The 26425-nt window shown below is 39.1% G+C and overlaps 1 protein-coding gene across 1 annotated transcript in view; it reads left to right on the forward strand.

The window, feature by feature from the left end:
* The window catches only part of Phlpp1 (PH domain and leucine rich repeat protein phosphatase 1), a 197280-nt gene that overhangs the window by 64656 nt on the left and 106199 nt on the right, over positions 1-26425 (forward strand). The window contains 1 exon segment of the mRNA XM_027417860.2: positions 23560-23756. Within this exon segment, the coding sequence (XP_027273661.2) occupies positions 23560-23756 (197 nt within the window).

Here is a 26425-nt window from a genome sequence, read left to right on the forward strand (position 1 = left end):
ACTGAATTTTTACTTATAAAAAGTAAAGAGACATGTTCATACACTTTCAGTGGGAGTGGAATGGAGGCCAGTGGGCTACCCAGGATCATTGTGTCTGCATGGTCTCTGGAAATGTTATACCAGCTCACCATTCTACTGTGCCCCATAGTGCTTACTTTCATGTAGTGTTAAAAGTATGGATATATTAATAATTACCATCAACCTCATGAAAAGTTCCCATCATGTCTGTCTTGTGGTTTTGCGTTTCTTCTACTAAGAGGTGACTTGCTCGTGACTGACAGCTACAAAAGGATATGCATTTTCTGCTTTCATTGTGATAGCTCTTTTGCTGTGTCTTTGAATGTTTTGTTTAGGCAAATATTCCAAGTTTATTAGCTGAGCATTGTGGAATGCTGTCTGGAAAGTAAGATGCTACGGTTGCATTTCCTTGAGTCAGGTTCTGCGCCTCCCCCCCCACCCCCAAGACAGGCTTTCTCTGTGTTTCTTTGTAGACCACGCTGGCCTTGAACTCACAGAAATCCCTCTGCCTTTGCCTCCCGAGTGCTGGGATTAAAGGAGTGCACCATCACTGCCCAGACCCTGCGTCAGTTTTGATGGCTGGGTTTCTGATAGCAGAAGGGAACTTCAGAGGTGACTGAAGGTGGTAGTCTTCATAGTAGGTTGCACTTTTTACAGAAATGACTGCTTAATAATGGCAGAAAGTGACACTGTCAGCCTGAGAGTCCATGGGCTTTAGGAGGTGGATCTGAGGGGAGCAGTGTAGATGATTTGGATTAGTACCATTTTTGTTTTCTGTCTCTGCTAATTAATGAGCACCCTACTAATTAGTGAGTGAGACATTTTTCTCTACCTGAATAAAGAAACCATAAAAATATCTGTTTTCTAGTCTGGATATAGTCAACTGAATTCCTATAACCAAGGAGATGTTTTTACAAATCTAAGCATATGTTTTTCTAATCAGAAATGTTGATTCATAGACCTCTTTGAGCTGTCCCTTCCCTGAGCATGTTGCAGGAAAAGCAGCTGAGCTACAGGCAGTGTGCTATACAGACTTAACTTTTATTTCTAGAGTTGGAGAGGTGCCTGTCTTTCCGAGTGCTCAAGCCTACAGGCTTCTGGAAAAGACTATTTTCTCAGTCATGACTTATTTACTTTCTGATGATTTTTTTTTTTGGTTCCAGAATAAAACTTATTTATGTCCCATTTGTGCTCTGTGGACAGAATTATGAAGCAGTTGAATTTGTTGATGATGTCTTTTTAGGATAAATGATTTCTCAGAAGTTTGGGATAGCATCAACTTTTCCTGAAGAAAATATTCTGACTTTGCTACTCTTATCTCACTAAATTTTCACTTTTGTTCTTTGCTTTTCTTTCTCCTCACCTTCTAATAAATGCATTTTGATAATGTCCTCCAAGTATTTGCTTCCCTGCACATGGTGTAAAGGAGAAGCCACCCATCAGCAGGTTTAAACTACTGATTCTCTTTCACTGAGTTTGCATTGAAAGTTTTAAACAGTTCAATCCCAATGGAAGTTTAAAAAATTAACATAAAGTGTGTGTGTGTGTGTGTGTGTGTGTGTGTGTGTGTGTGTGTGTGTGTGTGTAGGTAGGTAGGTAGGTAGGTAGGTAGGTAGGTTGGTCAGAGGGTAACTTCTGGATGGTTTTCTCCTTCTGACATGCGGGTTTTGGGATTTCCTTTCCTGCTGAGACTCTTGCTGGTGCAAAGTGTTCAAAAAATTCCCTTTCTTTTTTTTTTTTTTTTTTTTTTTTTGAAGACAGAGACTATTTCTATGTTTGGAGCTTTGTAGGTAATACACAAGGAAATAACCTGCAGTTAAGAATGCATTCATGATAGACAGATGAGAACACAGTCTATTAGAAAGTGTGCATGAGGCTTACAGAGTGTGTTGCTTGCACAAGTGCTCTCCATTTGTGTAAAAGAGTGAAGTTCAGAGATGCCTTGGTCCACTTCAGATGACTGCATTCCAAGTTAGGTCTTTACCATCTGCTGCTGACTCTCCTTCATGCTAGTTTGCCTACTTGCCAGTTTGAATCACCCCATTTGAAATGCTTGTAACAGAACTTGGTCTAATGAATATTTAGTATGGCCATTTCTGACATGGGCTAGGCCAGTCTCCTTTAGTGTGTTCTTTACTTTTTCCTGTAGTAACCATAACCTATATTTGCTTGAATATAGAATACTCATTTTATACCAGAAACTGCCAAATATTACAGATAAACAATTCCATTTGCCCCACAGAGGAATATTCTAACACTGACCCTGACATCAGTCTGACATAAGAGGCAGGGTTCCAATATGAGTCTTCCAGCTCCCAAGTATGTGCTCTTAACTCCAGTGTTTTAGCTGCTGTGGTTAGATGGCTTGATTGTTTTTCCAGCCTGGAGCTTATTGACCTAGCATTTGATTCTAATCCTATAATATCAAATCTATGTCATGAGTTTGCTTTCTCTATGTCAATGGGTCTTCTTGTTGCTGCCTACATATATAGTGACCTTTGCTAGAAAGTGGGTTAAATAAATTAAATCAACATTCTTTGTTGGGGGTTAAGTGGCTCTCTCCAAAACTGTGATATATTTAAAAACTGAAGGTGAAATTTCATTTAATTTTCTACACATATATATACACTTGTACATGTCCACAAGCACATAGAGAGACATGCAATGTACCCCCCCCCCATGTATTTGTGATGCTTTTCTCTCCCCAGGAGAAGTGCCAAGCCAAGTTGTCAAGGAATGCTATGTGAGTTAAGTGTTCTAGTCTGTGATTTTGAAGATTGAGAAAATGAACTATCAGATAGTTTCATTCTTGAGCTTTTTACTGTTTCTGATTTCGATTAACAGTTTAACTAGGTTCTTTTTGTCTGTTTGTTTAAAACAATTTTGATGTTTGTAGATTTGTTGATGAAAAAAAGGCTAAAGGGGGCTGGAGAGCTATCCCAGCACTGGACCTGGTTTCAGTTCCCAGCACTAATATGGTGGTTCACTCATTCATAAAATGAATAAATCTAAAAGCAAATTAAAAAAAAAACAGTTTGGCCATGTGATAATGTCTTTCCTTAATGAAATGCTCAAAGGAGAGTGTAGAGTTGATGTGTGCAGTACGAGGGAGAAGTGATTTTCAACAAGTGCAGTATACTTTTACTCACAAGAAAATTAACAATTCGGTAGAGAGATTGTCAGGAACTAACTTCATTCTTAAAGGGACAGACTAGAGAGCAAGGAATCGTTCGGGGCCTTTCTGTGCAGCATCTAGATTGTGTTCACCTATTTTAAAATCTTGGAGAGTGCTTTAGAACAATAGCTATCAAACTTTTATTCAGAGGGCTAGATAGCAAAGATTTTGTATTGTAACTCACTTTGGCATCCTGCTGTCAGCCTTTGGATATGAACTACTGCTAAGGTTTTGTCAATTTGACACAAGCTAGGGCTACCTGGGAATATCATTTGAGATGCTTCTGTTATACTGGCTTGTGGGCATGAGTGTAGGGAACCTTTTGACTAATGGTTGGTGTGGGTGGGCACAGCTTACTGTGTGTGGTGCCACACCTGAGCAGGTGGTCCTTGTTATGTGTAAGAAAGCAGGCTGAGCAAGCTAGGTAGAGCAAGCCAGTAAGCATCATTTTCCATGGTCTCTGCTTCAGTTCCTGCCTCTAGGTTCCTGTCTTCTTCTGATGATGAACTGTAACCTAGAAGTCAAATAAATACTTCCCTGCCCCCCCCCCCAAGTTGCCTTTGGACATGGTGTTTATCACAGCAGTAGAAACTAAGTAAGCATTTACCTTTCCTTTCTAATTTTGTTTTATACTCTAAACATTTATTCCCCAGTTATGGATTATTGTTTCCTTGTAGTAGTGTGGATTTCTTACTGCTTCTGTTGCTCATCTCATCTATACTGTTCTCTGAAAGGACCTTCCTTGGGATACAGCTCTGCTCCATTACTTTTTATATTTAAGGTGTGTTAGTGGTTTCTTGATTCCTTGTTTGATGTTGACTCTTTAGAATTGCTTCTGAGCATCCCATATGCTGAAGACTTTTCTTACTTTGCTCTCTGAGCCTTCATTTTAATAGATTATAGCTTATTATTGGTACTTTAGGAAATTAATATTGGTCATACTGGGATGTGGAAGTATAGTGTTAAATATAGGATTTAAGTTTGTAAAACTTACAGATAAAATTCAGTGCTGTCATAATACTGTGTACCGGTCATGTATCTTTAAAGAAACACTGGCTTGGGTGGTGTTCACCACACACTCTGGAGGAAGGAACTGTTGTTTACAGTTTTAATAGAGAGAGCTAAGAGGGGTGACTGTTGGGAGTAGGGCAGATAGATGCAGGCCCATCTGGCTCAGAATCCATTTTTTTTTTTTTTTTAACCCTGCTATATTGTTTCCCTAATGAGTTGATAGAGTGAAAAAGGGAGGGGAGGCCGGAATACTGCAAGCATAGCTTTAACCTTCATTCTTTTCCCTGCCAACGTTTCGGGTCCTTTGTATTTTGTTGTTTTGCCAGATAGTTTGTGAACTTGGCTGAACTTTGAGACAGAAGTATTTGAATATTGGAAGTAGGGAAGAGTTGAAGACTATTATAATAGGAAAAGTGCAGCGTTTCCTCCTGGATCCCCATCAGCTAGGTGCCTTTTGATAGACTGTGCCAGGGACTCCGTCCATAGACAAAGACAAGGGAAAGTATCTGCACATAATTCCTCATTGTGGGAATTTATTAAATACACCAACAAAATACTGTTTTTGTCAGCCACCTGCTGGAAGCTAGAAAGGAACTTATTATAAATATTCAGTTGTTTCAGAATACTGTTGTTAGTGTCTTGTTTATGCATTGTTAATTGCTTGAGAAGAAAAATTCTATTTTTTGGTTCCTTTTTTTTGTAATCCAAGCCCAAACTGCCATTTCTTAGAATTCTATTTTTCACCAGGCTATCTATAAATGTTGACCAATTCATGTATAGATGTCTGATCATAGTATCTAATAATTAATTTAGTCTTAACATTTGTTTAGTCTTCAGATTCTTAGGGGAAGAAAATTCTTAAATAAGATTCATATTTTGGGGAAGAATAGATTGTTGCCTTTGTCACTAGAGGAATTTTACATGATAAAGCATATCATATGTAATGCAGCTATTTACTACAGAATCTCTTTTTGAAGCAACCCTGTGTGTCAGATTCTGAATGACTTCTTTGTCCCAAGCACTGTTGTAGTTACCCAGGATGTATTCATAAATAAAACAAAGTTCTCTGTCTCCATAAGTCCTCATTCTATCACTAAGAGCAGAATAATAAACAATTGACATGACATAGAAGTGAGTTACTGTACATGAAGTGATACATGTGTAAAAAAGAAAGAAAAAGCAAGGTGATACTGAGGAGACAGTTTGTGTGTTAAGGGTCAGGTGGTCAAGGCAGGCTTGTTGGTAATTTGTGCAACGATTTGAAAGACATGAGGGAATAAACTAGGCATCCATGTCACCTTGCTACTATATTATTGTCTTTCAGTTTGTGTATAGAGCTCAATTAGTTTGTGTCCCTAGTTACATAAGACATTTATGTATCATCTTTTCATATCTCAACCTTCCCTATGCAAAATGGTCTGGCTTAAGAATCTGCATTTCCTTAGATGGAATTTGATTATGGCTCAATATATATAATTGATATATTTGAGCTTATTGTTAAAATATCAGCTCACAGTGAGGTGTTAGGCTGACCACTGGGAAAGTCATGTTGTACTACGTTAACCTTTTGTTATGCACAACTTCTCAGTTGATGTATTAGAAAGGAAAGAATTAGCATCTTAGGCAGAACTGAAAAAAATACTCAATACTTATTTCAGAGCTGGGGATATTTTGACCTTGATTCCTTCCTGACAGTAAAGCTTCTTGACTTTACCGTGCGCTGGAATCACTTGGACACGGACCCAGGCAACCTGTCTTATAGATGTGCCTTTCTAATGAGTTGTAGGCTGATCCTGATATATTGGATCCTCCTTGCCACTTTGCTCAGAAATTGGAATATTTTCTGTATCATTCAGAAAGGAACATACTTGCCTGAGGCTTTGAACTCAGTGTTCTATGACTCCACTTATAACTTTTCTCCTATTCTGCGTATTTCTTATTATTATTGTTTGGAAATAATCAAAACACATTATCTTTTAGTACTTAGTATTCCTTGGTCTGGCATTGGTACATTTTATGTGGTAAAATTTAAACTCTGAGATACTTTGTGTTGACTCATGGTAGAACACATTAAACTGCCAAGACAGGAAACCTGTGAATAGACTTCAGGAATGTTTTAGAGTTGGTTGGGGAGATGCCTCACTGGGTAAGAACATTTGCTACACAAGCATGAGGACGTAAGTTTGAATCCCTGGTGTGTATTTTTTGGTAGGCATGACTATGCATGCTTGTAACCCTAGTGTTTGTGTTTGCATGTGTGTGTGGTGGGATGGAGGCAGGAGGATCTCCGGGGTTTTCTGGCTGTCAGTCTAGTTACATGTTTCAGTGAGAGATGGTATAAATTTGGTACCCCCACCAACCTGCTGCAGTGGGGGTACAATTTTACAAGAGACCTTTTGTCAAGGGAATAAGGCAGGGAGTGGCAGTTCAGGACACCCAGTGTTCCACTATGGCCTCCACATGTTCACAGGCATAGACACAGAGACAGTACCTCCACCCTGAGTATTTGGAATTGTGTGGTTGATTTTGCATTGCTGAAGCTTTATTGGTGTGCCTTTATCACTCCAGCAAAAATCATATGAAAAAGTGAATCTCTTCCTCTTGTTTTTGGATTGCTCACTTGTTCCTGAAAGCTTGATTCAGTCTTCTCTTTGAGTTCTTTACTTGAGATCCCTGAGTGGTTACTGTTTGTAATTAACTCATTGATCAGAGCCAGGAAGGTCCCTGATGAGGCCAGTGGTAAGAAAACAGATGTTCTCAGTTCTCCCTGTGCATCTACTTGACACCTGTTCAAGACAGATTAATATTTCAAAAATAATAAAACAACCCAGAAACTTGCAACATCTTAGCCAAGCAATGTTCTTTCTAAGCCAAAATGCTTTAGATGAATTGTTAACTAGTAGAGTCAAGTTATTTGAAGTCTATGTCCCCTTACCCTGGTCTGAACTATTCTCTGCTGAATGAAATCCCTGATAGGGAGGGGGTTGTTAAGGAGAGAAGGAAAAGCAGCAGTGGTCTTGGAGCAGTGGTCTTGGATCCTTACCTGTCAAGAGAAAGGAAAAACAGATCACAAGAGAGGTAAATGGACTGCTGTATGAACCCCCCAAATGTGAGGAGTGTGAGGAGCCCCCAAATGCCATGACATTAGCGTATGCCATTTGCTCTATGTTAAGTGTTTTATCATTTACAATAAGCTCCTGGAGTGGGAGACTTTGAAGATTAAGATTTGGCTTCCAGAGATACTCTTCAGACAGCACAGCCATGTAGTAGAACTCAGTATCAAGTCATTAATTTTCTCTTACAGTGTATAAGTGCTAGTCTGAACTTTTTTCTGCCTCTAGAGTAATCATGTATAGTACACATAAACTCAGACCTATCACCAAATGCAGCTTAAATTGTTTGCAGGGTGGAGATGAAAAGAGGGGAGATGAAGAATGGGGCATTTCTCTCAGATGAACATATAAAAAAGAAAATTGTGTCTGTCTTCAAAGACCCTAAAAATTAAATATATGTGTGTATGTTGTATGTGTGTGCATGCGTGCATGTGTGTAGGCCTGTGTGTGTTTCTGTGTCTGTGTATGCACTGTGATTCACTTGTAGAGGTAAGAGGACAACTTGTGGGAGTTGGTTCTCTCCTTCCCCATGTAGTCTCAGGTTGTCAGGCTTGGCAGCAAGTGCCTTTACCTACTGAACCATCTTGCTATCTCTCTTCTTTGGCTTTGTTCTGATTACCTACCTTCACTGGTGTATGCTGTCATCCACTGGCAAAAGGAGGTAGGATCTTGGAGAATCAACAGAGAGTCATGGGCTCTCCTTTCTTCCTTCTGTGGATGTGGAGAGAGCTCCAGGGACAAAAGGAAATGCTGGCTCACAGTGGTTAGAGACCAGAGTCTGGTCAAAGAGAAGAGCAACAGGCCAGCTGCCCTGTAGAGCACAGTATGAACAACAAGGGAACAACTGAGGGGAACTGAGAGAGGAGAAACATTGGGAAATGGGCAGAGTCATTCCATGGAATGGGCAGAACAAACAAAATTCCCAAACCCTTGGGAATTTGAACCCTCTTCTAAAGGAGTATACTGACTGCCACCATTACAGTATTTGTGACTCTAGGACATTGTTTAACAGAAGTAGGAGACTACAAAATATGCCTGGAGCAGTTACTGTATTTCTGGTCTGCTAATTAGGTCTAAGTATCTTAGGTTAAGTAAACAGTTAAAGACTGAATTAAAAATTGTTTGATTTCAGCCGGGCGTTGGTGGCGCATTCCTTTAATCCCAGCACTCAGGAGGCATAGGCAGGTAGACCTCTGTGAGTTCGAGGCCAGCCTGGTCTACAGAGTGAGTTCCAGGACAGGCTCCAAAACAATACAGAGAAACCCTGTCTCGAAAAACAAAACAAAACAAAGAAAAATTTTGTTTGGTTTCTTATAACATTTATTGAAATGTCGTGTGTGTGTGTGTGTGTGTGTGTGTGTGTGTGTGTGTGTGTGTGTGTGTGTGTGTGTGTTTGCTTGTTTTTCATCCATCTTTGTACTGTGTGCTAGCTGTCAGAAGTTACATGTCCTCCATAGGCACTCAGAACTTAGCTGGGCAGACAAATGACTACTTGTAGTCTTATAGGCACTGAATAACCAGTTATGCCTTTTAGGTTTGTGTAAATCCAGTCCTGCAGAATCTAAATGAAAACTTGAATTGGTGTTTATAAAAGCCATTCCAGGCAGGGATATAGCAGATAGGGTGTGTGGGAAAGAATGACCGCTTTTAGACTGGGGAGAAGCAAATTGTTTTCACATAGACCTTAACTTCTTTGACTCAGATTTAGAAATAATCTCAAAATGTCTCCTTTCTGGAAGACTTGTCTGGATATTTATTATTCATACTTTTTCTTTTTTCCTGATTTTTCCTATTTTTCTTTGAAGGCATGTGAGTGTAGTAATGGAGCTGATAATTAAGTGTTTTACTGTCAAGTTAGCTTGTTATTTTTCTAAGTAATTTCATTTTGAAAAGTTTTAATTGGTCCTAAGGTTTGGAGAAACTCTTCATTCTTCTGAAGGATAACATTTTCAAGATAGCAGGTAGCACTTTCAAGGGTAACAGAAAATGAAGAATTTCATGGTGTAGTATGTTCACACAGTATTGTATAGTTGGGGTACAGAAATGTTGTTTGCGGGGATAAAAGTATGCATTTGAGGATTTGACATCCTCTTTGAAATCCATAATTTACTGTTTGTGTAAGCAGTACAGAAGATGTAAGTTTCTGTCCCATCCAGTCCTAAAGCTGTCAGTCCCAAATAAACACAGAGGCTTATATCAATTAATAGTAATACAAATTGAAGTGTTGTCTATAGTTGATAAGATAGACTCAAACTATTTGAAGAGATTCCAGAGTAAAAACCCAGAGATGGCTCAGTTTCACAGCAGTTTATTAGACCAATTGGACAAAATATAAATGGTAGCACCAGTGACTTATTTCTTCCTAAGGTTTCCTAGCTTCCGGTTAGTGGTGATAAGATATATTGAATTTGTAAGATTATGAAGATATTTGTGGTTTTGTGGTTCTTTTCGATTGCTAAGCATTCCTCTTAAGTAGTTAAATAAAGCATATTTATGTTAGAATGAGATGCTCACACTAACAGTTTGCTAATAGAGTGACTGGACTTTGTGCTAAGTTATTGTCCTCCTACACCCCTTCCCCAAAAAAAGCCCCAATCCCATGCTTCATGTGTCTTTATTAGCTTGGGTTTGCACATAGGATGTGCAGAGGCATGATACCTTCATTTCTGGGACATTTGCCTTTAGCATTTCAAAGTCAAAATATATTGTGCCTTGCAATCTACTTAGGGCTCTATTAGGTGAACTGCTTGGTATTAGGTGATTTGGGGCTTTGTAAACATTCTCAACAGCATTATACTGAAAAAGTACTACAAGACTGGTTAAAGGTAGTAAATGCTTAATTTTTGAATTAAAAAATCAAGAAAATTAGATTTATTTAGATCAGAGGTCAGTTGTACAGTCAATGGTTATTCTAAAAGTATAGCCCTGCTGGAGCCTCAGTATGCTATAATTAGTTAAGATGGGGTCATTATTGATTAGATTAGGCCTTGAATCCAACAACACATACCCTTAGAAGAAAACGGTTTAGATATAGGAACCAAGGAGGCGGTGATGTGAAGTCATAGAGATAGAATAGATTAGGTTACCACAAGCTGAAGAATGCCAAGAATTGTTTGAACCCACCAGAACATAAAAGAGGGGCATGGGCAATTTCTCTCTTGTAGACAGTAGAGCTATGAGGAAATAAATTACTTCAGCCCATATAGTTTGTGGTAGTTGTGCAGCACTATGGGCTCCAAGGCTCACTCTTGGTTTTTTGAGACAGGGTTTCTCTGTGGCTTTGGAGGCTGTCCTGGAACTAGCTCTTGTAGACCAGGCTGGTCTCGAACTCACAGAGATCCACCTGCCTCTGCCTCCTGAGTGCTAGGATTAAAAGCGTGGGCCACCACCGCCTGACTCCAAGACTCACTCTTAACAGAAGGTGGTCACTTGCTTCCTTCAGGGCTTTGCTGGCTGTTGAGAGTCACTCTTGTATTTGGGAATGGGCTGCTTGCCATGCTGTTTAAATCTGTGTGTCTGATAGGCATGCTTCTAGGTTTTCATTGTTTGCTTGCATGCTGGAAGAATAGGGAACCTAGTGCCCTACTCTTGCCATTGTCAGACCTAGAAACTTCTCTAGTGAGGGTGTCATTTTAACCTGAATGTAACTGTGATAGACATTTTAGTTCATGCAGCAACCAGCTATACTGATCAACTGGTATAACATAACAGATGTTTTTTTAGTTCTCTTGACTGTGTCCATGGCTAATCTGTTCAGGCAGGCAGCTCCATTTCAGCTGACACAGGAATTTAGGCTTCTGTCTTGTGGCTAACCCATGCCCTAGAGCCCTTCCAGAGTTTGCTGGTGTAAGTCTGTCTTTCTGGGCAGTGGGTGGGAAGTGTGTGGAGTGCAGCGTGGGCTGGTTCATACCAGTTTTGGAAATGGCATTATGTCCCAGCCACAGTTTGTTGGTCAGGACCAGTTGTATTGCTTTAGTTTCCTTCCAAGAGAGGTGAAGAAATGTAACTACAGTGTATGTACAAGAATTAAAAATCGAATTCTTAAAAATTTAGCCAGTCCCTGGCAAAACAGCTCATTGCATTTTTTGTGTATTCATATAAAAATAAATCTATTTTGCTTCATACAGTGTTCGTCATCTTGGAAGTGAGAATTACTTTTCCTGTGTGTATTCTAATCATTTCTCAGCCTTCAGTGATGGTTCCAATAATGACATTTTATGACTTGTTGTCCTATAAAAATGAGAATTTCTCTCTATAACTTAGGATATCATATTGCTTTTATAAATCACAGTGAAAATGAAGACTTGGTTTTACATTTTTTAATGTAAGGTTTCACAGTGCCTGTAAATTCATGTTTCTGCAAAGATTTTGGTGCCTGTCACTTGATTTGTAGTCTGAGCAACCAAATAACTTCTTTCTGTGGTCAGTGCATTTTAGAGACTGAGCTTGCTTGCTAATTTCAGGAATAGTAAAGCTGATAGATTATTATTTCTGGAGTAAACACAATGCTCTCAACTGATTATTTTTTTCTGGTATGATTTCTGTTAGCTTTTTTGGGTCATTTCTACTTTATATATTTATATCCATGTTTTTTTCATAGCATGCTTCTAATGTATACTAATATAACAACAAAGTCTCTAATGTTTCTACAAGAGAAGCTTGAAATAATTTGGCCTATAATTCTGGATAATATTTTATTTGTGTAAACTGAAGATTATTAGAGCATATGAAGATTTGCTTTGAGACACCCATTTTCCCATGTCTTTTTTCTTTCCCAAAATTTCAGCTAAAGTTTGACTAATTCGATGCATAGTTGGGAATTGGCTTTGTTTGGCTGACACAGATTAGTGTGTTCATTTCTCTAATAGGTAACGTACAGAACACTTAGTGTTTTCCAAGTATTAGGTAAGGCTTTGAGCCTGCACATAGGAAAAAATGTACCTATGTTTTGCCTGTGTTGGAAACTACAAGCCTAGGGATGGGATTAGATTAGGACTCCAAAACACAAGAAGAATAGATTTATTCGGTTATAGAAAGAACCCTAGGAGTCCAGTGACTGTCTGATATGAATATGTCTCACATATGAATATGTCTCACAAAGAATTAAGTCAGTACCCTAGATCAGAAACACTATTCCATATGGCTTTATGACAGTAAGCAGCGCAAGACCCATGGTAGTTTATTGTATAGTTGCTTTTGATGATTGTGTTAGTGAACAGTGGAGACAGCTCTCTCTCTCTCTCTCTCTCTCTCAAAACACCTTTTTTTAAAAAAAGGTAGTTGGAAACAAAAAAGACAATAATATAGAGTGCTAGATAAAATTAGAATCTGTTTTAAGTAGAAATACAAAAGCTTTCACCAGAAAAACATATGGTTTTCATCCTCTTCCCCTTTCTTTCTAGGGTGTTTTCTTTAAACAGTTCTTTGCATGTCTTACTCAAATGCAAATACTGATGTCAACAAAGTTGAATCTACTTCCATGATGATAGGCTATCTAGGTTCGCTTTTATAATATGGCTTGGAGCTGGCTTTCCTTTTAAAAGTTCTTTATTTTTCTTCTTTGTGTGTGTGTATTTTTAGAATGTCTGGAGCAATGCTCATTCCTGTTGGAAAAATACCCAGAAGTGGAAGCATTCTGTTGTTGTTATTTGGTTCACTTTGATTGATAGCTGTTTTACATCTGGTGGCTAGAAAGAAGCAGTGACACTGAGGAAGAATCTGGTGTAAAAACCTCATCACATCAAAGAACAAAAACTCAGTTATCCACTAGGAGCAGATAACTTATGGCATAATTTTCAGGTGTTTAAGTTAAAGAGTGACAGCCTGGAAAGTAGTACATGATATAAATTGGAGGAAATAAAGTTGAATATATGACAGTATCTATTATGACAAGATATAAATATAAAAATTAGTAACTCACAATTTTTATAGTATTATAAAAAAAGTAGGTTATTCTTTTTTTTTTTTGTTCACACCTTTGATACTTAACATTTGTGTATTTATTGACAGGGCCTGGTGTTGTCTGGAGTGACTAGCCTTGAACTCAGTCTGTAGCTGGGGGTTGACTTTGAACACCTGATTTCATGCCTCTACTTCCCCAGTGCTAGGGTCACCATGCCTGGCTTATTTTTAATAATGTAATTGGGAAAATTAGGTGGTGACCTTGTATCCTTTTTTTTTTTTATGTGTAACTCAGAAGAAGTTTAAAGTTCTTTTCATTTCCTATGGGATATCCTAGGAATATGGAAGTTTTTTTTCAAATTTTTTTTTTGGGACTCCTAAAGTTGAAAGAGAATTATGTTTGGAATAGGTGAGTCTTAGACATTTGATAGAGGTGAGATTAATATTCTGTGTGTGTGTGTGTGGGGTAATGTTTATATGTGTGTGAGCTCATATGTGGAGGGCAGAAGACAATTGCAGGAATCAGTTCTCCTTTCCTCATGTGGGTCCAGGGATCAAACTTGGATTGTCAGCCTCAATAGCAGATGCCTTTATTTGCTGAGCTATCTAGCTGGTCAAAATTAGCTTCTTAAGTCAATTTTAAACTTTGATTTGAGATCAGCATTGCAGAGATAATGGTAGTTAGCAGAAAATTAACTTACATAGTAGACGAGTTGAAATTACAGTTTTTAGGAAGTGGTTTTGCCCTTGAAAAAATGCATTTTGGCAAATGTATATTTGGTATGTATTATAACATGGGGAATAAAGCCAATAACCCTACCTCCTAGAGAAAAATCACTGTAGAAAGCATTTTGAATTCTATTGTGACTGATATGGTTAGCTCGTCGTAATCTTCTCAACACATCCTTGTTGAAATATCTTTATCAGGAAAGGAAGATGAAATACAGTAGTTTTTTTTTTTTTTCCACTGTATCTTAGAGCAGAACAGTGGTATATATAGATTATCCAAAAGCCATTCATGCTTGGTATTAGAAATTTTGTCTTAGCATTTACTTAGAATTGTGTATATACCTGGATGGAGCCCAGCACTCTTAATAAAAGCATCTTGCAGTGGAAACTTGATTTGGATGGAGCTGTGAGATTGTCTAGCTCTGTCATCCTGATTTCCACCCACAGCATTGTTCATCTCCTCTGAGAGACTCGGTTTGCATCAGGAGGAGGTAACTGAACATAATGTCTGTTTTAGCAGCCATACAGCTTTTTTTTTTTCTGATTTAAGAATTAGTCATTCCTCACTTTTCTAAAGCCTCATAAGAGGTACTACTTTGTAGTTTTCTGAAGTCCAAATTTCAGTTAAGCTTACCCTGAGGCTTGCTTGCTGCTCAGCTTTCTCAGCTTCAATAAAGTTCAGCTGCTTCTCCTCATTCATGGCTTTTTACACTTAAATTCTGGTTGTCTTGTGACATTCTTTATGGAGAAGGACGGACGTCAGGAAGGCAGGTGATGGAGTCTGCTAGAGTGATGTTTTGGTCAGAAAATAGAGATTATAGGGTATGTTAGATGTTGAGTGTGGCAGATGTGTGACCTGCACACCTGGGCAGGTCTGCTCTGGGTCACACAGAAATGGCAGCAGCAGGAGTTAGTGTAGGTGTTGCTGTGATTGTGCCAGTTACTGAACATAGGGCTCTCAGATGAAAGACAACTTAGATGCTGAAATACTCTTAGGGTCTTGCCTGAAGTTGTGCATAGTGAACGTGAGCCTGCCATTTCCAGAAGTGACAGAGAATGTAGACTTTGTACTGACAGTTGACTGACTTGAAAGATTTCAAATGTGTTTTCTTTGCCAGAAGTTAAGAGAAGGAAGTCATATCAACCAGCTACTATGCTGGTTGTTTTTTGTCAACACAAACTAGAGTCACCTAGTTTCAAAGAAGGAATTACCTTCATTAGGTTGGTCTGTGGGCATGTCTCTGTGTTACTTTTTTCATTAATGATTGCTGTAGGAGGATGTAGCCCACTGTGGATTGTGCCACCCCTAGGCAGGGGTCCTGAGACATATAAGAAAGAAGTTGAACAAGCTATTAAGGAACATTTCTCCAGGTCTCTGCTGTAATCTCTGCCCCCAGGTTCCTGCTTTGGCTTCTCTCAGTGATAAACTGATGTGAAAGCATAAGCCACATAAACCCTTTCCTCCCCAAGCTACTTTTGGTCACTGATTCTGGCCACATAGAAGCAACTCATCTATTGCTCCTGGAACTGAGAAATCATAAAGTAAGTGTGTGTGTGTGTGTGTGTGTGTGTGTGTGTGTGTGTGTGTGTGTGTGTGTGTGTTCTGTCAATGAAAGTTGTAACAAAACAAGCATCTGAAGAAGACTTCTTTAAAATACATAGCCCTTGAAGAGATCTGATCATTGACTATTAAAACCAGCTAAACCAGTTTTCCTTGGTGCATAGAGGATAGCATTAAAGATGCCTGAGAACTTATGCAGGTTCATCTTCCATCCAGTCTGGTCCATTTGCTTCTGTGGTTGAGGTTAATACAACCACATGCAATAGAACCTGTGTTAGAGGAGCCATTGATAGCCTAGTACGGGAAGTTGGTGTGTCTCAAACTCCAGTGTCAGGCACCTATCCAGAATTGTTTACTCTGAAACTCCGGGGCTGGGGGGTGAAACCCTACAATCTATTTTATTTGCAAGGTTACAGGTAATTTTTGGTACTTCCTAAAATGTTTGAGGCCTTCTACTAAAACTGGTTTCCATTATTATTTATGCTGAAACCTACAGTTACAGAAATAATCTTATAATTTGAGAGTTCATAACTAGTTTTGCTATAGCTTATTTGAGAGTTTGCTCTGGTAGATACCCCCCCCCCCATTTAAATTACTTTAGCTCTGTGTTACTGAAACCTTAAGGCCATTGGGATAGTACACATTTCTGTACTTGTTATTAATGAGTATTGTAAAGTGAATTTTAAACTGTTAGTATTTTCAAGGATTAAGAGTCTACAGCATTTTGAGTGCTATAAACAACCCTAGTCACACTGAGTAGCAGTCAGGAAGAAGCAAGAGTTACTGGGCAAATGACTTAATACATAAAGTACCCTCCCCCAATCTAGTTAGTGTCTGCTTGTCATTTTCATTAGCCAGGAGGAATCAGACTTTGGTCTGTTTCAGAGCTCCTGCCAAGCAGGGATTGTCATTGTGGCGTTAGCATCTTGGTCAGAGACAGAATTACCAGACTCAGAGGGATATTTCACTCTATTTGCTGGCTCTTGGAATGGCCCTAGACAGGTGATTAAATTCATTCTTTCTATCACAGAACTAGTCAAAAGGATTTAAGGATTTGAGTCCAACAGGAACACACTTTATAACTTATTGTTGCTTAGCTCAAAAGATAAAGCAGTGGAAGTGAGCATTGAGCACTATCACTCACCCCAGGGCCATGTTGAATTTCTCCATTAACTACATGTCCTCAGATAGTCCTCGATTTTTGGTTCTGCTTTAACATGAAGCCTTAGAGTCTCATAACGTTTGGAAATTGTTTTGACAGCTTAATGTGCCATTCTTACTCTTTTTAAAAACTGTTTCCAGTTATACTAATTCATACAAAGTTTTAGAGACATATTTTAGATCCTTCTAGAGAAATACAAGCTATTAAATTTTTGCTATGCTCGATAAACAGAACTAATTAAAACCAACATGTAAGGCTATACCAGTCACTGTTCTTAGACTTGGTGGCTTAGAATTCCAAACCTTTATTATGTCATACTTTCTCTGACTCAGGAACTCAGGTGTGAGCTTGCTGAATGCTCTGGCTCTGTTGTAAAGTTGGCAGTCATATGTCGAAGGGACTACATCTCTTTGGGCTCAACTGTAGCTTCAACATCTGTTTGTGTTAGAGCTTACTGACATGCAGTTGGTTAGAGGCCTCAATTCCTCCCTGACTGCTAGCGAGTTCTTCTAAGTCCTCTTTGTCCTGTCATGAGTTTGTGTGAGTGTCCTTATGACAAAACAGATGGCTTCCTCCAAAGAATTTTTCTCTATAAAATCTTAGAGAGAGTAAGTAGTATCCAAGCCCTGTGCCTTTTATGACTCACTTTTGGAGGTTGCAAGCTGCTGTTGTCACTTCTGCCATTCTCTTTATTAAAAAGCAAGCCACTTGGAAGGGGAATGGAAGGAGGCACCAGCATTTGGGGGAAGACTATGTAAGAATCTATAAATATGTTTTTGGTTGTCTGTATGGGTCTATGCCACATGTGTGTAGGTGCCAACAGAGGCCTGCAGAAAAGGTCATGTGATCCCCTAGTTTTGTGAGCTGCTTGATAAGGGTTCTAGTCATGGAACTCAAGTCTCCTGCAAGAGCAGTTCACACTCTTCACTACTGAGCCATCTCTCCAGCCCCTACCTCAGAAGGCAAAGGCACTTGCTGCCAAGACTGATGACCTGAATTTGAGCCTCAGGACCCACATATAGAAGAAGAGAACTGACTTCTGCAAGTCTCATAAGCATACATAGAATAAACAAGTAAATATTTAAAACAAGGCTCTAGGATATACTTAGCAGAGCTGTTTCATTGGCAGTAAATTTATAGTCTTTTGTTTCAGGAAGTAATCTGCATCTATAAGGCTTGGGTGCTAGAGCAGAAAGGGAGCTTAAAGGGTAACATTCTAGAAATCTGCAAATGCTCATCACTAAGGATGATGAGTACCAGTCAGAGCATGCATTAACCAGAATGGCAGAGTTAGAGCTTGACATGCATGCAGCCCAGGAATAGTTTAGAGTGGACAAAAGACTCATCAGGGTACTGTTTGCTAATGTTAGTATTGGCTCAAGACTGTGGTCCTGCAAGTAAACTTACAAGAAAACACATTGCTTCCAAATAACTGTCCTGTATTATTTGTTGAAACACAAACTAGCATATACCAAGGTAGAATTCACAGTGAATGGCAGTCAAAAAAACTGATCAGTGGTGTGATAAAAAGGCAGTGAAAGAACAGTCAGTGTACTAAAGTGACACAGCAGCAGTATGAGTGACAGGGTCAACTGCAAGGAAATAGAAGCATCCCCTATGATTACTTTTTGTATGTTCTTGTAGGTGAAGCATTAGCATGCCAGAAGCTATGGAAGAGATTTTGTGTGTGCATATACCCAAATTGGGATTCTTGAGATGCCAGATATACTAGAACGAATTTTTAACAGATTTAAACACTGAAGAACAAAAGATTAGTAAACCCGAGTATACAGTGGTTGGCACAACCAATATGGAGACCAAACAGAAAGAACTGAACATCAGTGAACTATAATTTCAAGTGACTTAATTTGTGTATGTACAGTTGGTGCCCCTAAAGAGGACTTGTAAGATCAGAGAAAGTATTTGAAGTAGTAATAGCTGGCAAAATTCTCAATTTTGACCATAAATTTCAAATGGTGTAAATCTTGAGCATCAGAAATGTGAAAAGACATACCAGAAACCAGGCTGCAGAGAATGAGCTGGGGAAAGGCTCACCTGGTAAAATGCTTGCCTTGAGAACTCAAGGCCTTGAGCTGACTTCTGGCATGCTCATAAAAGGCCTGGCTGTGGTGGCATGTACCTGTAATCCCAGTCCGGGAACGGGGAGGCCAGAGAGATCCTTCTCTAAGGTAGTGGACCGATTTTCTCTCACCCAGGATTGTCTCCTGGCCTCCACATGTGTGCTCTCCCCTCATCATGCATTAAAGTGGAAAAACAAACTGCTTCAAACTACTAATGAGAAAATCTAAGAGTTAGCAAGGCACTGGGTGACATGCTCTGCACTGAGGAATGGCAGCACACTTTTCAGGAACAGATGATGCTGGAGGGCATCTTCAGAATTCTGAAGGAAAGACCGTTAACCTACAAGTCTACATGCAGTGAAATATCATTAAAAACAAAGAAAAGAAGGCTTTCGTAGACACAAAAGCAAACAGACTTTATTATTAGATCTGTACCACAAGAAATGGCTCGGATACTAAGGCAAAATGAAAATAATCTCATATGGACGGCATCTGTATAGAATAGTGAAGAGCACTGGAAGTGATAGATATAAAAGACTTAAAATTCTCTCAAAGTAATTTACTGTTCATAGCAAACCTTAAAAATGTTCTGAATGTAATTTGAGGAAATTTGATAGACTCTTGCTCTTAATGTCACCATCTTTAATTTTCTTGAGGTTGGTTATATAAATCCAAATTGCACTTTCAGATTTGATGTTTATACATATGTACTTTTAAAATATTTAGTGTGTGTGTGTGTGTGTGTGTGTGTGTGTGTGTGTGTGTGTGTGTGTGTGTGTGTGTGTGTATCCTACACACATGCAAGTGCCCAATGAGGTCTGGAGATAGTGTCAGATCCCCTGGAACTGGAATTACAGGCAGTTGTGAGCCATTTACTGGGAACTGAACTCAGATCCCCTGAAAGAGCAGCAAATGCTCTTAAACTCCTGTGCTGTCTATCCAGCTCTCTATACTTTTTTTTTTTAACTCCTCTTAGAGTCCATAGCTTTTTTTCATGTTATTTTTCAAGTGGTTTTATGTGGTATAGAAACATTAAGTAGCTGATTCGAAGTGAGTATGTGGAATACATTTGTTGGAGGAAAATCTTACTTTGGAGAACGAGTTGCATGTGTATTAAATCTTTTAGCTTTATTGCCATAAAACAAAACTTTTGGTGGTAACGCTGAAAGCAGCATTTGGTTTTTGACTACCTGGATTCCAAAATTGTAGGTCTGTTATAGTCGACAAAAGCCAAACAATTCTGATACATGCCCCTGACCACATCCTGAGAAATGTTGCTTTAAGCTATGTGGTACAGGGAAGGTTTTCTTAATACCCCTAGGATTTGCATAGGTCTGGCTTATGGCAGACATTTTATATCACTGCCAAGCCAACAATTGTACTATGAGAAATCAAAGCAAGTAAAAACTGTCTATTTGATGGGGAAGAGGAGTGTTCAGGGAGTCATTAAGAAGCAGATCCTCAAAGAAAGAAAAAAAGAAAAGGCCGGGTGGTGGTGGCTGCGCATGCCTTTAATCCCAGCACTTGGGAGGCACAGGCAGGCAGATCTCTGTGAGTTTGAGACGAGCCTGGTCTATCTATAAGAGCTAGTTCCAGGACAGCCTCCAAAGCCACAGAGAAACCCTGTCTTGAAAAAAAACAAACCAAAAAAACAAAACAAACAAAACCCCCAACCCCCCAACCCAAACAAACAAACAAACAAACAAACAAACAAAACCCCACAGATCCTCTAATATCATGTTATAATTTTCTACAAGGGGCCTTAACCCCCTTCGTGGGGTAGTGTCTTGAGGGTTATTATAGAACACCATTAAAAAAACCACTACATTTATCGTACATATATAGGTATTTGTGAATGTATGTACATATGTGCAACAGAGGTCAGAGGACAGCTTGTGGGAGTTTTCTGTCTTTGTACCATGTGGGTCTCAGGGATAGGATTCAGGACTTCAAGCTTAGTGGCAAATGCCTTACCAGCTAAACCATCTTGCTAGCTCTAGATCATCATCACTGCCATGTGCCAAGTGAGTAGGTAGAAGAGAAAGAGTATGCATGTGTTTTTAAATTTTCTGTTGTCCTCTCTATTTCAGCTTGAAATGTTTGCACATCATCCTAAGTTGTGATAAGGGAGTCTGACACAAAGGATGGTATGCCTGGGTCACTGCCCAGTAGTGTATGACCTCTTTCAACACCCTGTTCCCAGAGTGCAGCTGGTGTAGAGCCGTTCTGAGGTTGTGTCTGACCCAGGAAGATAAGTGTCTAGAGGACCAAGTGCACTTGGAGCAGCATGGGGGTGGGAGTCGGATTTGATTCAGAGTGGGATTTTAAGGGTTTCCCAAGAACAAACCTGTCTTGCCCTTGTGTTCCATGACTGTGTAGAACTCTTTGGAATTTTTCTGATCAGTGACTAAAGAGCCAGTCTCTGTTGCTTGTCCATTCTCATAAAGGTTCTTTGTGGCCTGAGTCAGTCAGTCTGCTGATTTGCTGTGGCGCTTTGTTTAGGAGATACTTGGATTTGGAGAATTGAAAGACTCATTTATGTTCCCTGGTTTTTGATGCCACCCCCCAATCTCTATTACAGTTACTTACAAATCTGAATAAATGTGATAGGTTGTAAGTGTCCTTGAAGCTTCTCTGATGTGGTTAAATAAAATATCTCCTTCTTTGTATTCGCACATGTGTGCAGAGGTGTGGGTGTGTTTAGATCACACACGTGCGTGGAGGTGTTGGGTATATTTAGATTGGATCCTGTGTTGGAGAATGTTTCTTTATTTTACAGTCAAGAATGTATTAATTTAGGTCATTTTCATTTTTTCTTGGAATCTTACCTGTTCTCTACTATCTCCTCTATTGAGAGAATTTGACACATGCAGAAGGTCTTAAACTAGACTCACATGGTAGCTGATATTAGTTGTCCGCTTGACATACTTGAGAAAGGGAACCAAAACTGAGATATTGTCTCCATCAGCTTGGTTTGGAGCATGTCTGTGAGGCATTTCTTGGCTACTAGCTGATAGAGGAGGGGCCTGCTCACTGTGTGCTTGTGGTCCTGAGCACACTCAACATATCAGTCCAGTAAGCCACACTCCTCTGTGGCCTCTGCATCAGCCCCTTCCTCCAGGTTCCTTCCTTGAGCCCTTACCATGGCTTCCCTCAGCGATGGATGTGACCTGTAAGCTGAAATAAACTCTTCCCCCTCAAGTTACTTTTGGCATGGTGTTTATCACAGCAAGAGAAAGCAGACTAAGACATTCGGCATTTTCCTTTCTTGACATTAATGAGCATGTGCAGAAATGGGACAGTGATGGTGGTCTGCCACTAACAGCCCTTGACTGCTTCTTTGTGTTATGAACAGTCTAGTGGCTTCCTACTTGCTTGTGGGAAGGTTGGTTGGTACTGGTGGACAGCAGGAGAGACCCCTTCCTGTGGGAAGCTTGAGCAGGATAGTGTTTGGCTGGGCACCTGGCTCAAGTAACTGTACCATCTGTCACATTTCATTCTTGCCCATCTGGCATAAAATTCAAGTATGAAGTAGTCACTTTTATAAAACATTTTGTTATGTTGGAAGAGGAAGTAAATGAGGACATATTAGTTTTATTAGAAAATAGCATCCCTGCCCAACTGTATTTATTGGGTGGATTCAACACTCTGAATCCTCTTGAAGTCTGTTTTAAGTGTTGTTGGCTCTTCTTGCTGCATGTTTGATGGGCATTAGGCATCTTTCAGCTTTTGGGTTCTTTCCTTGCTGGTTCTTTAAATTTTAAAGTTGCATTATTTATTGTGTGTATGTTGCCATGGCATGTGCATGCATGAAGGCCAGAGAACAGCTTTTTTGGGAAGTTAGTTCTCCTTCCACCATGGCCCTAGGAATCAAACTTAGGCCATTAGGCTTGCATCATTAGATGGCGAGCACCTTTACCCCATGAGCCATATTGCTGGCCTGCTATTTGTTAGGTTAATTTTTAATAATATAATATCTCTTGAGGTGCTTTCCTCCTAGTCCTTTGCGCCTAGACTTCCAAATGTGTCATTTCTTCTGTGGGTTCTACTGCAGGACATCTGTCTGGTTCTTTCTGATCTACTCAGTATATGACTTTGGTTGATATTTTTTGTCATCCCATCAGTGTCATGTTAAATCACAGCAAAACTTCCATGTTGGCAGAACTTGCCTGAATGCAGTGTTACTATGTTCATTTTTACCTTCAAAACAGGAACTCTTGAATTTTTTCTCACTGTCTCAAGTCACAGTGCTACTCTGTGCCCCTGCCCCTTTCTCCACAAATCACAAACATTGCTGTACTTGGCCTTCATCTTGTGGTATGTTCATATCAGAACAATCATATTTATTTCTCCCTTTTTAGTAAGCATACATTGAATAAGTGTGGGGAGTAAATAGACATTTAATCCCAGTAAGACTGATTATTTTCATTAAATGTAGGATGCAAATGTTATTTTATATCTTGGCCTGTAATCTTCTTAGTTTACTAATGACTAGCCATACATAAAAATCTTGAATCCATCTCTTATTAAATATAAAATTAATTATAAGGAAATGGTAATAAGAAAGGGCCTAAAACAGTCTTTTCCTTGGGTTTTAAGAAAAAGATTGTGCTTTACTTGCTGCTAAAATACATATGAGGGATTACCATAATTCCACAATGACTGTTGGCTGTATAGTCTCTTAGTTGTAACTTAGTTTTTTCCCCCTATAATTATTGTTTCCTAATTAATCGATCCAGTATATATCTGGGGGAAGGGGCTTGTTTTTAAAGACTAACATGTAACATGTTTGCTTGTGTCTGTTTTAGGAAAACCTCACAGCACTGGGAGCTCCGAGCGGATTCAGCTCTCAGGAATGTACAATGTCCGAAAAGGCAAAATGCAGTTGCCAGTGAACCGATGGACAAGACGCCAGGTTATCCTGTGTGGGACCTGCTTGATAGTCTCATCTGTGAAAGACAGCTTGAGCGGAAAGATGCATGTTCTGCCACTAATTGGTGGAAAAGTAAGTGTAAAGCAAGAATGCTAAAGTATTTTAGCATTAGTAGGGACTTTCCAGTGATTTCTGAAATAAGGAGGAGATGGATTTGACTTGTCTGAGCACCTACTTCCTGATGTGTCCCACTGGTGGCCAGTGTTGGTCACTGGAGCTGTGAAAATAACACTGCCATTGGGTCACCAGGGAAAGTGGATCAACAGAAGGTTCTATTTTAGAGTGCAGATGATGAATTCTTTGTAAGTAGGCATCCTTTGTTTTGTTGAGCACATAGCTCATAGTACAGGATACCAAATGTGTTCATGGAGGTTTAGGATCTCCTGCTGCTGAAGTCTGATCAGTCTTCCATTACCTTCTGCTTATTTGTGTTCAGGGACTTAGTGAGATTAGCATCTTTACTATGGCTGGCCAATACATTCTGAGCTGGAAATGTTACTTACACACTTGTCAGATGTTTCTTGAAATACCAGTTGCTTTTCTTTGGGCATGTTGACCACTTTTTTGCCCATCACTTATAAAATAGAACCAGTTTTCTGGGGGAAATGGTAACTTCTTTTCTGGTTTATTTATGAACAAGTATTAAATTCTCTGTTGGGGATAACATCACTATAACCACATGTCAGTGTTTGCTGGTTTTAAAATGATGTAATTTGTTAAAGGCGCTGATTCAGATGAGAAATGGTTTGTTGGAATTGGGGACATATGAAACAACGATTTCATTTATTTATTTTTCCTCTTGGATGGGAAAGGATGTAGGTCTAGGTAGAGACCAGTAAGCCAGTTTTTGTGAAAATACAAACTTAAAAAATATTAACAAATGTCTGACATGTTCTAGGAGTCAGAATTGAAGGTAAGGCTAGATCTACATAATGACAAGTGGCTTTGATGTTCAGCAGCTCTGCAGTTTAGTCTGTGCTTGTGAATGCTCTGTGCTAGTTGCTCTCCCCTCTACTGGCATACACTAGTGCTAGGAAGGCTGATGATACTCAAGTCTCTTCACAATAGGTTTTAGCCAGAATGAAAGGTAAACTTAGATCTATTCACTCTTCCATTTTGAAATCACTGCTTATTTGTCTGAGCATTATGAGTTGCTGAGTGAAACTGTTTGTAGTCAAAGATGACCTTGAACTCCTGATACTCCCACCTGGGATTATAGGTGTTGGATTACAGGTGTGTGCTACCACACCTAGTTTCAGTTTCATATGGTATTGGAGATTGAACCCAGACTGGATACATGCTGGGCAAGTTTTCTACCAAGTGAGCACATCAATTGCCATATTCATTCTTTCACATTTTGCCCTTTCATGGATTAATTTGTCATTAATGTTGACATCATAAATGATTATCTTAAAATGCAAGCATATTTAACGTTTGCTTTAGACCTAAAGTCTGTCTCTTTGTGATGTTGGATATTTGCATAGGCAAATGTGATATAATGATTTATTGCTTATCTTTTGTGAGGGAAGGCACTGTGTTTGATACTAAGATATAGGGAGTCACCATCTGTGCCTTTGAACAGCCTATGATTCCATACCAGGAGATACAGAAGAGATTTTTGTAATGAAAGAGGTTACAATAATAGAACTTGAAGGGTGAAAGATCTTTGACATATAAAGTGGGAACAAGATTATTATACTCAGAGAGGTAGAAAAGCATGTGGAATGTTCAGGTAAGGTCAGAAAACCCAGCTATAATTAGCATTGCTATTCAGAGGCCTGTCCTGTTTCCCAGGCCTGTTATTGGACAGACTTCTACTATTGAGTGGATTGAAAGTTAATAGCTTCCGTTTTTTACAAGCAGATCTTGTCAAACCTGCTTCTCACTGTCTTTAAAATAATGGAGCTTGTTGAAAACCAAGTCCTTAAAACCTGTTGACCCAGTTAGGAGAAAATAATTCACTTTTTGTAACTTGATCTTTCATTAGTGTTTGTCTATTTCTTTTTGTCATTCTGTTTTAGTTGATAAAGGAAACACTGTGATTAAATGCAAGAGCCTTTTTTCTTTTTAATTTATATATGGAAGAGCTAGAAGTGAAGTGTTGGGTAAATTGGTTTGGTCGTAATCTAGTGGTAGTTGCTATTGTATCAGTTTTCCACATCACCAGGGCATGATCAGTTTACAATTTTCAAGTTACAAGTGGCTTCATTGTTAAAGAAAGCTCACTTGGACCAGTGAGTTGTCTCCATGGATAGTGGCACTTGTTGCCAAGCCTGGGATCCACATGGTAGGACAGAACTGATTCTTGCCAGTTGTCCCCTGACCTCCATATGTACCTTGGCCATTGTGCATGCAAAAATATACATAACTCTAATTCTTTAAAAGGTTAAAGCTCTCTTAAATGTTGTCGTTGAAAAAGTATTTTTAATAAAGAGACATTTTTATTCATTGTGTACTCATGTTGAATTTGCTCTGTAGAGTTAAACAGATTTTTAGATAATACGTTTAAGTAAGGTTTTAATATGTATCTATTCAAATAAAGATGAATAATAAATGAACTGTTTATCTTTTGTTCTGTACATCCCAGGGAATTATGTAAGATAGCTATACCTTCAGTTTTGAATGAGTGAATTTATTAAGTATATAGAGAACAAAGTAAAGGAATAAATATCAGGTAGGTAGTTAGATGGCAGAAGCAGATGGCAAACATCAAGTCAGCACAACACCTAGTAGACACTACT

Source organism: Cricetulus griseus, chromosome 5 (genome assembly GCF_003668045.3).
Source record: "Cricetulus griseus strain 17A/GY chromosome 5, alternate assembly CriGri-PICRH-1.0, whole genome shotgun sequence".
Classification (NCBI taxonomy): domain Eukaryota; kingdom Metazoa; phylum Chordata; class Mammalia; order Rodentia; family Cricetidae; genus Cricetulus; species Cricetulus griseus.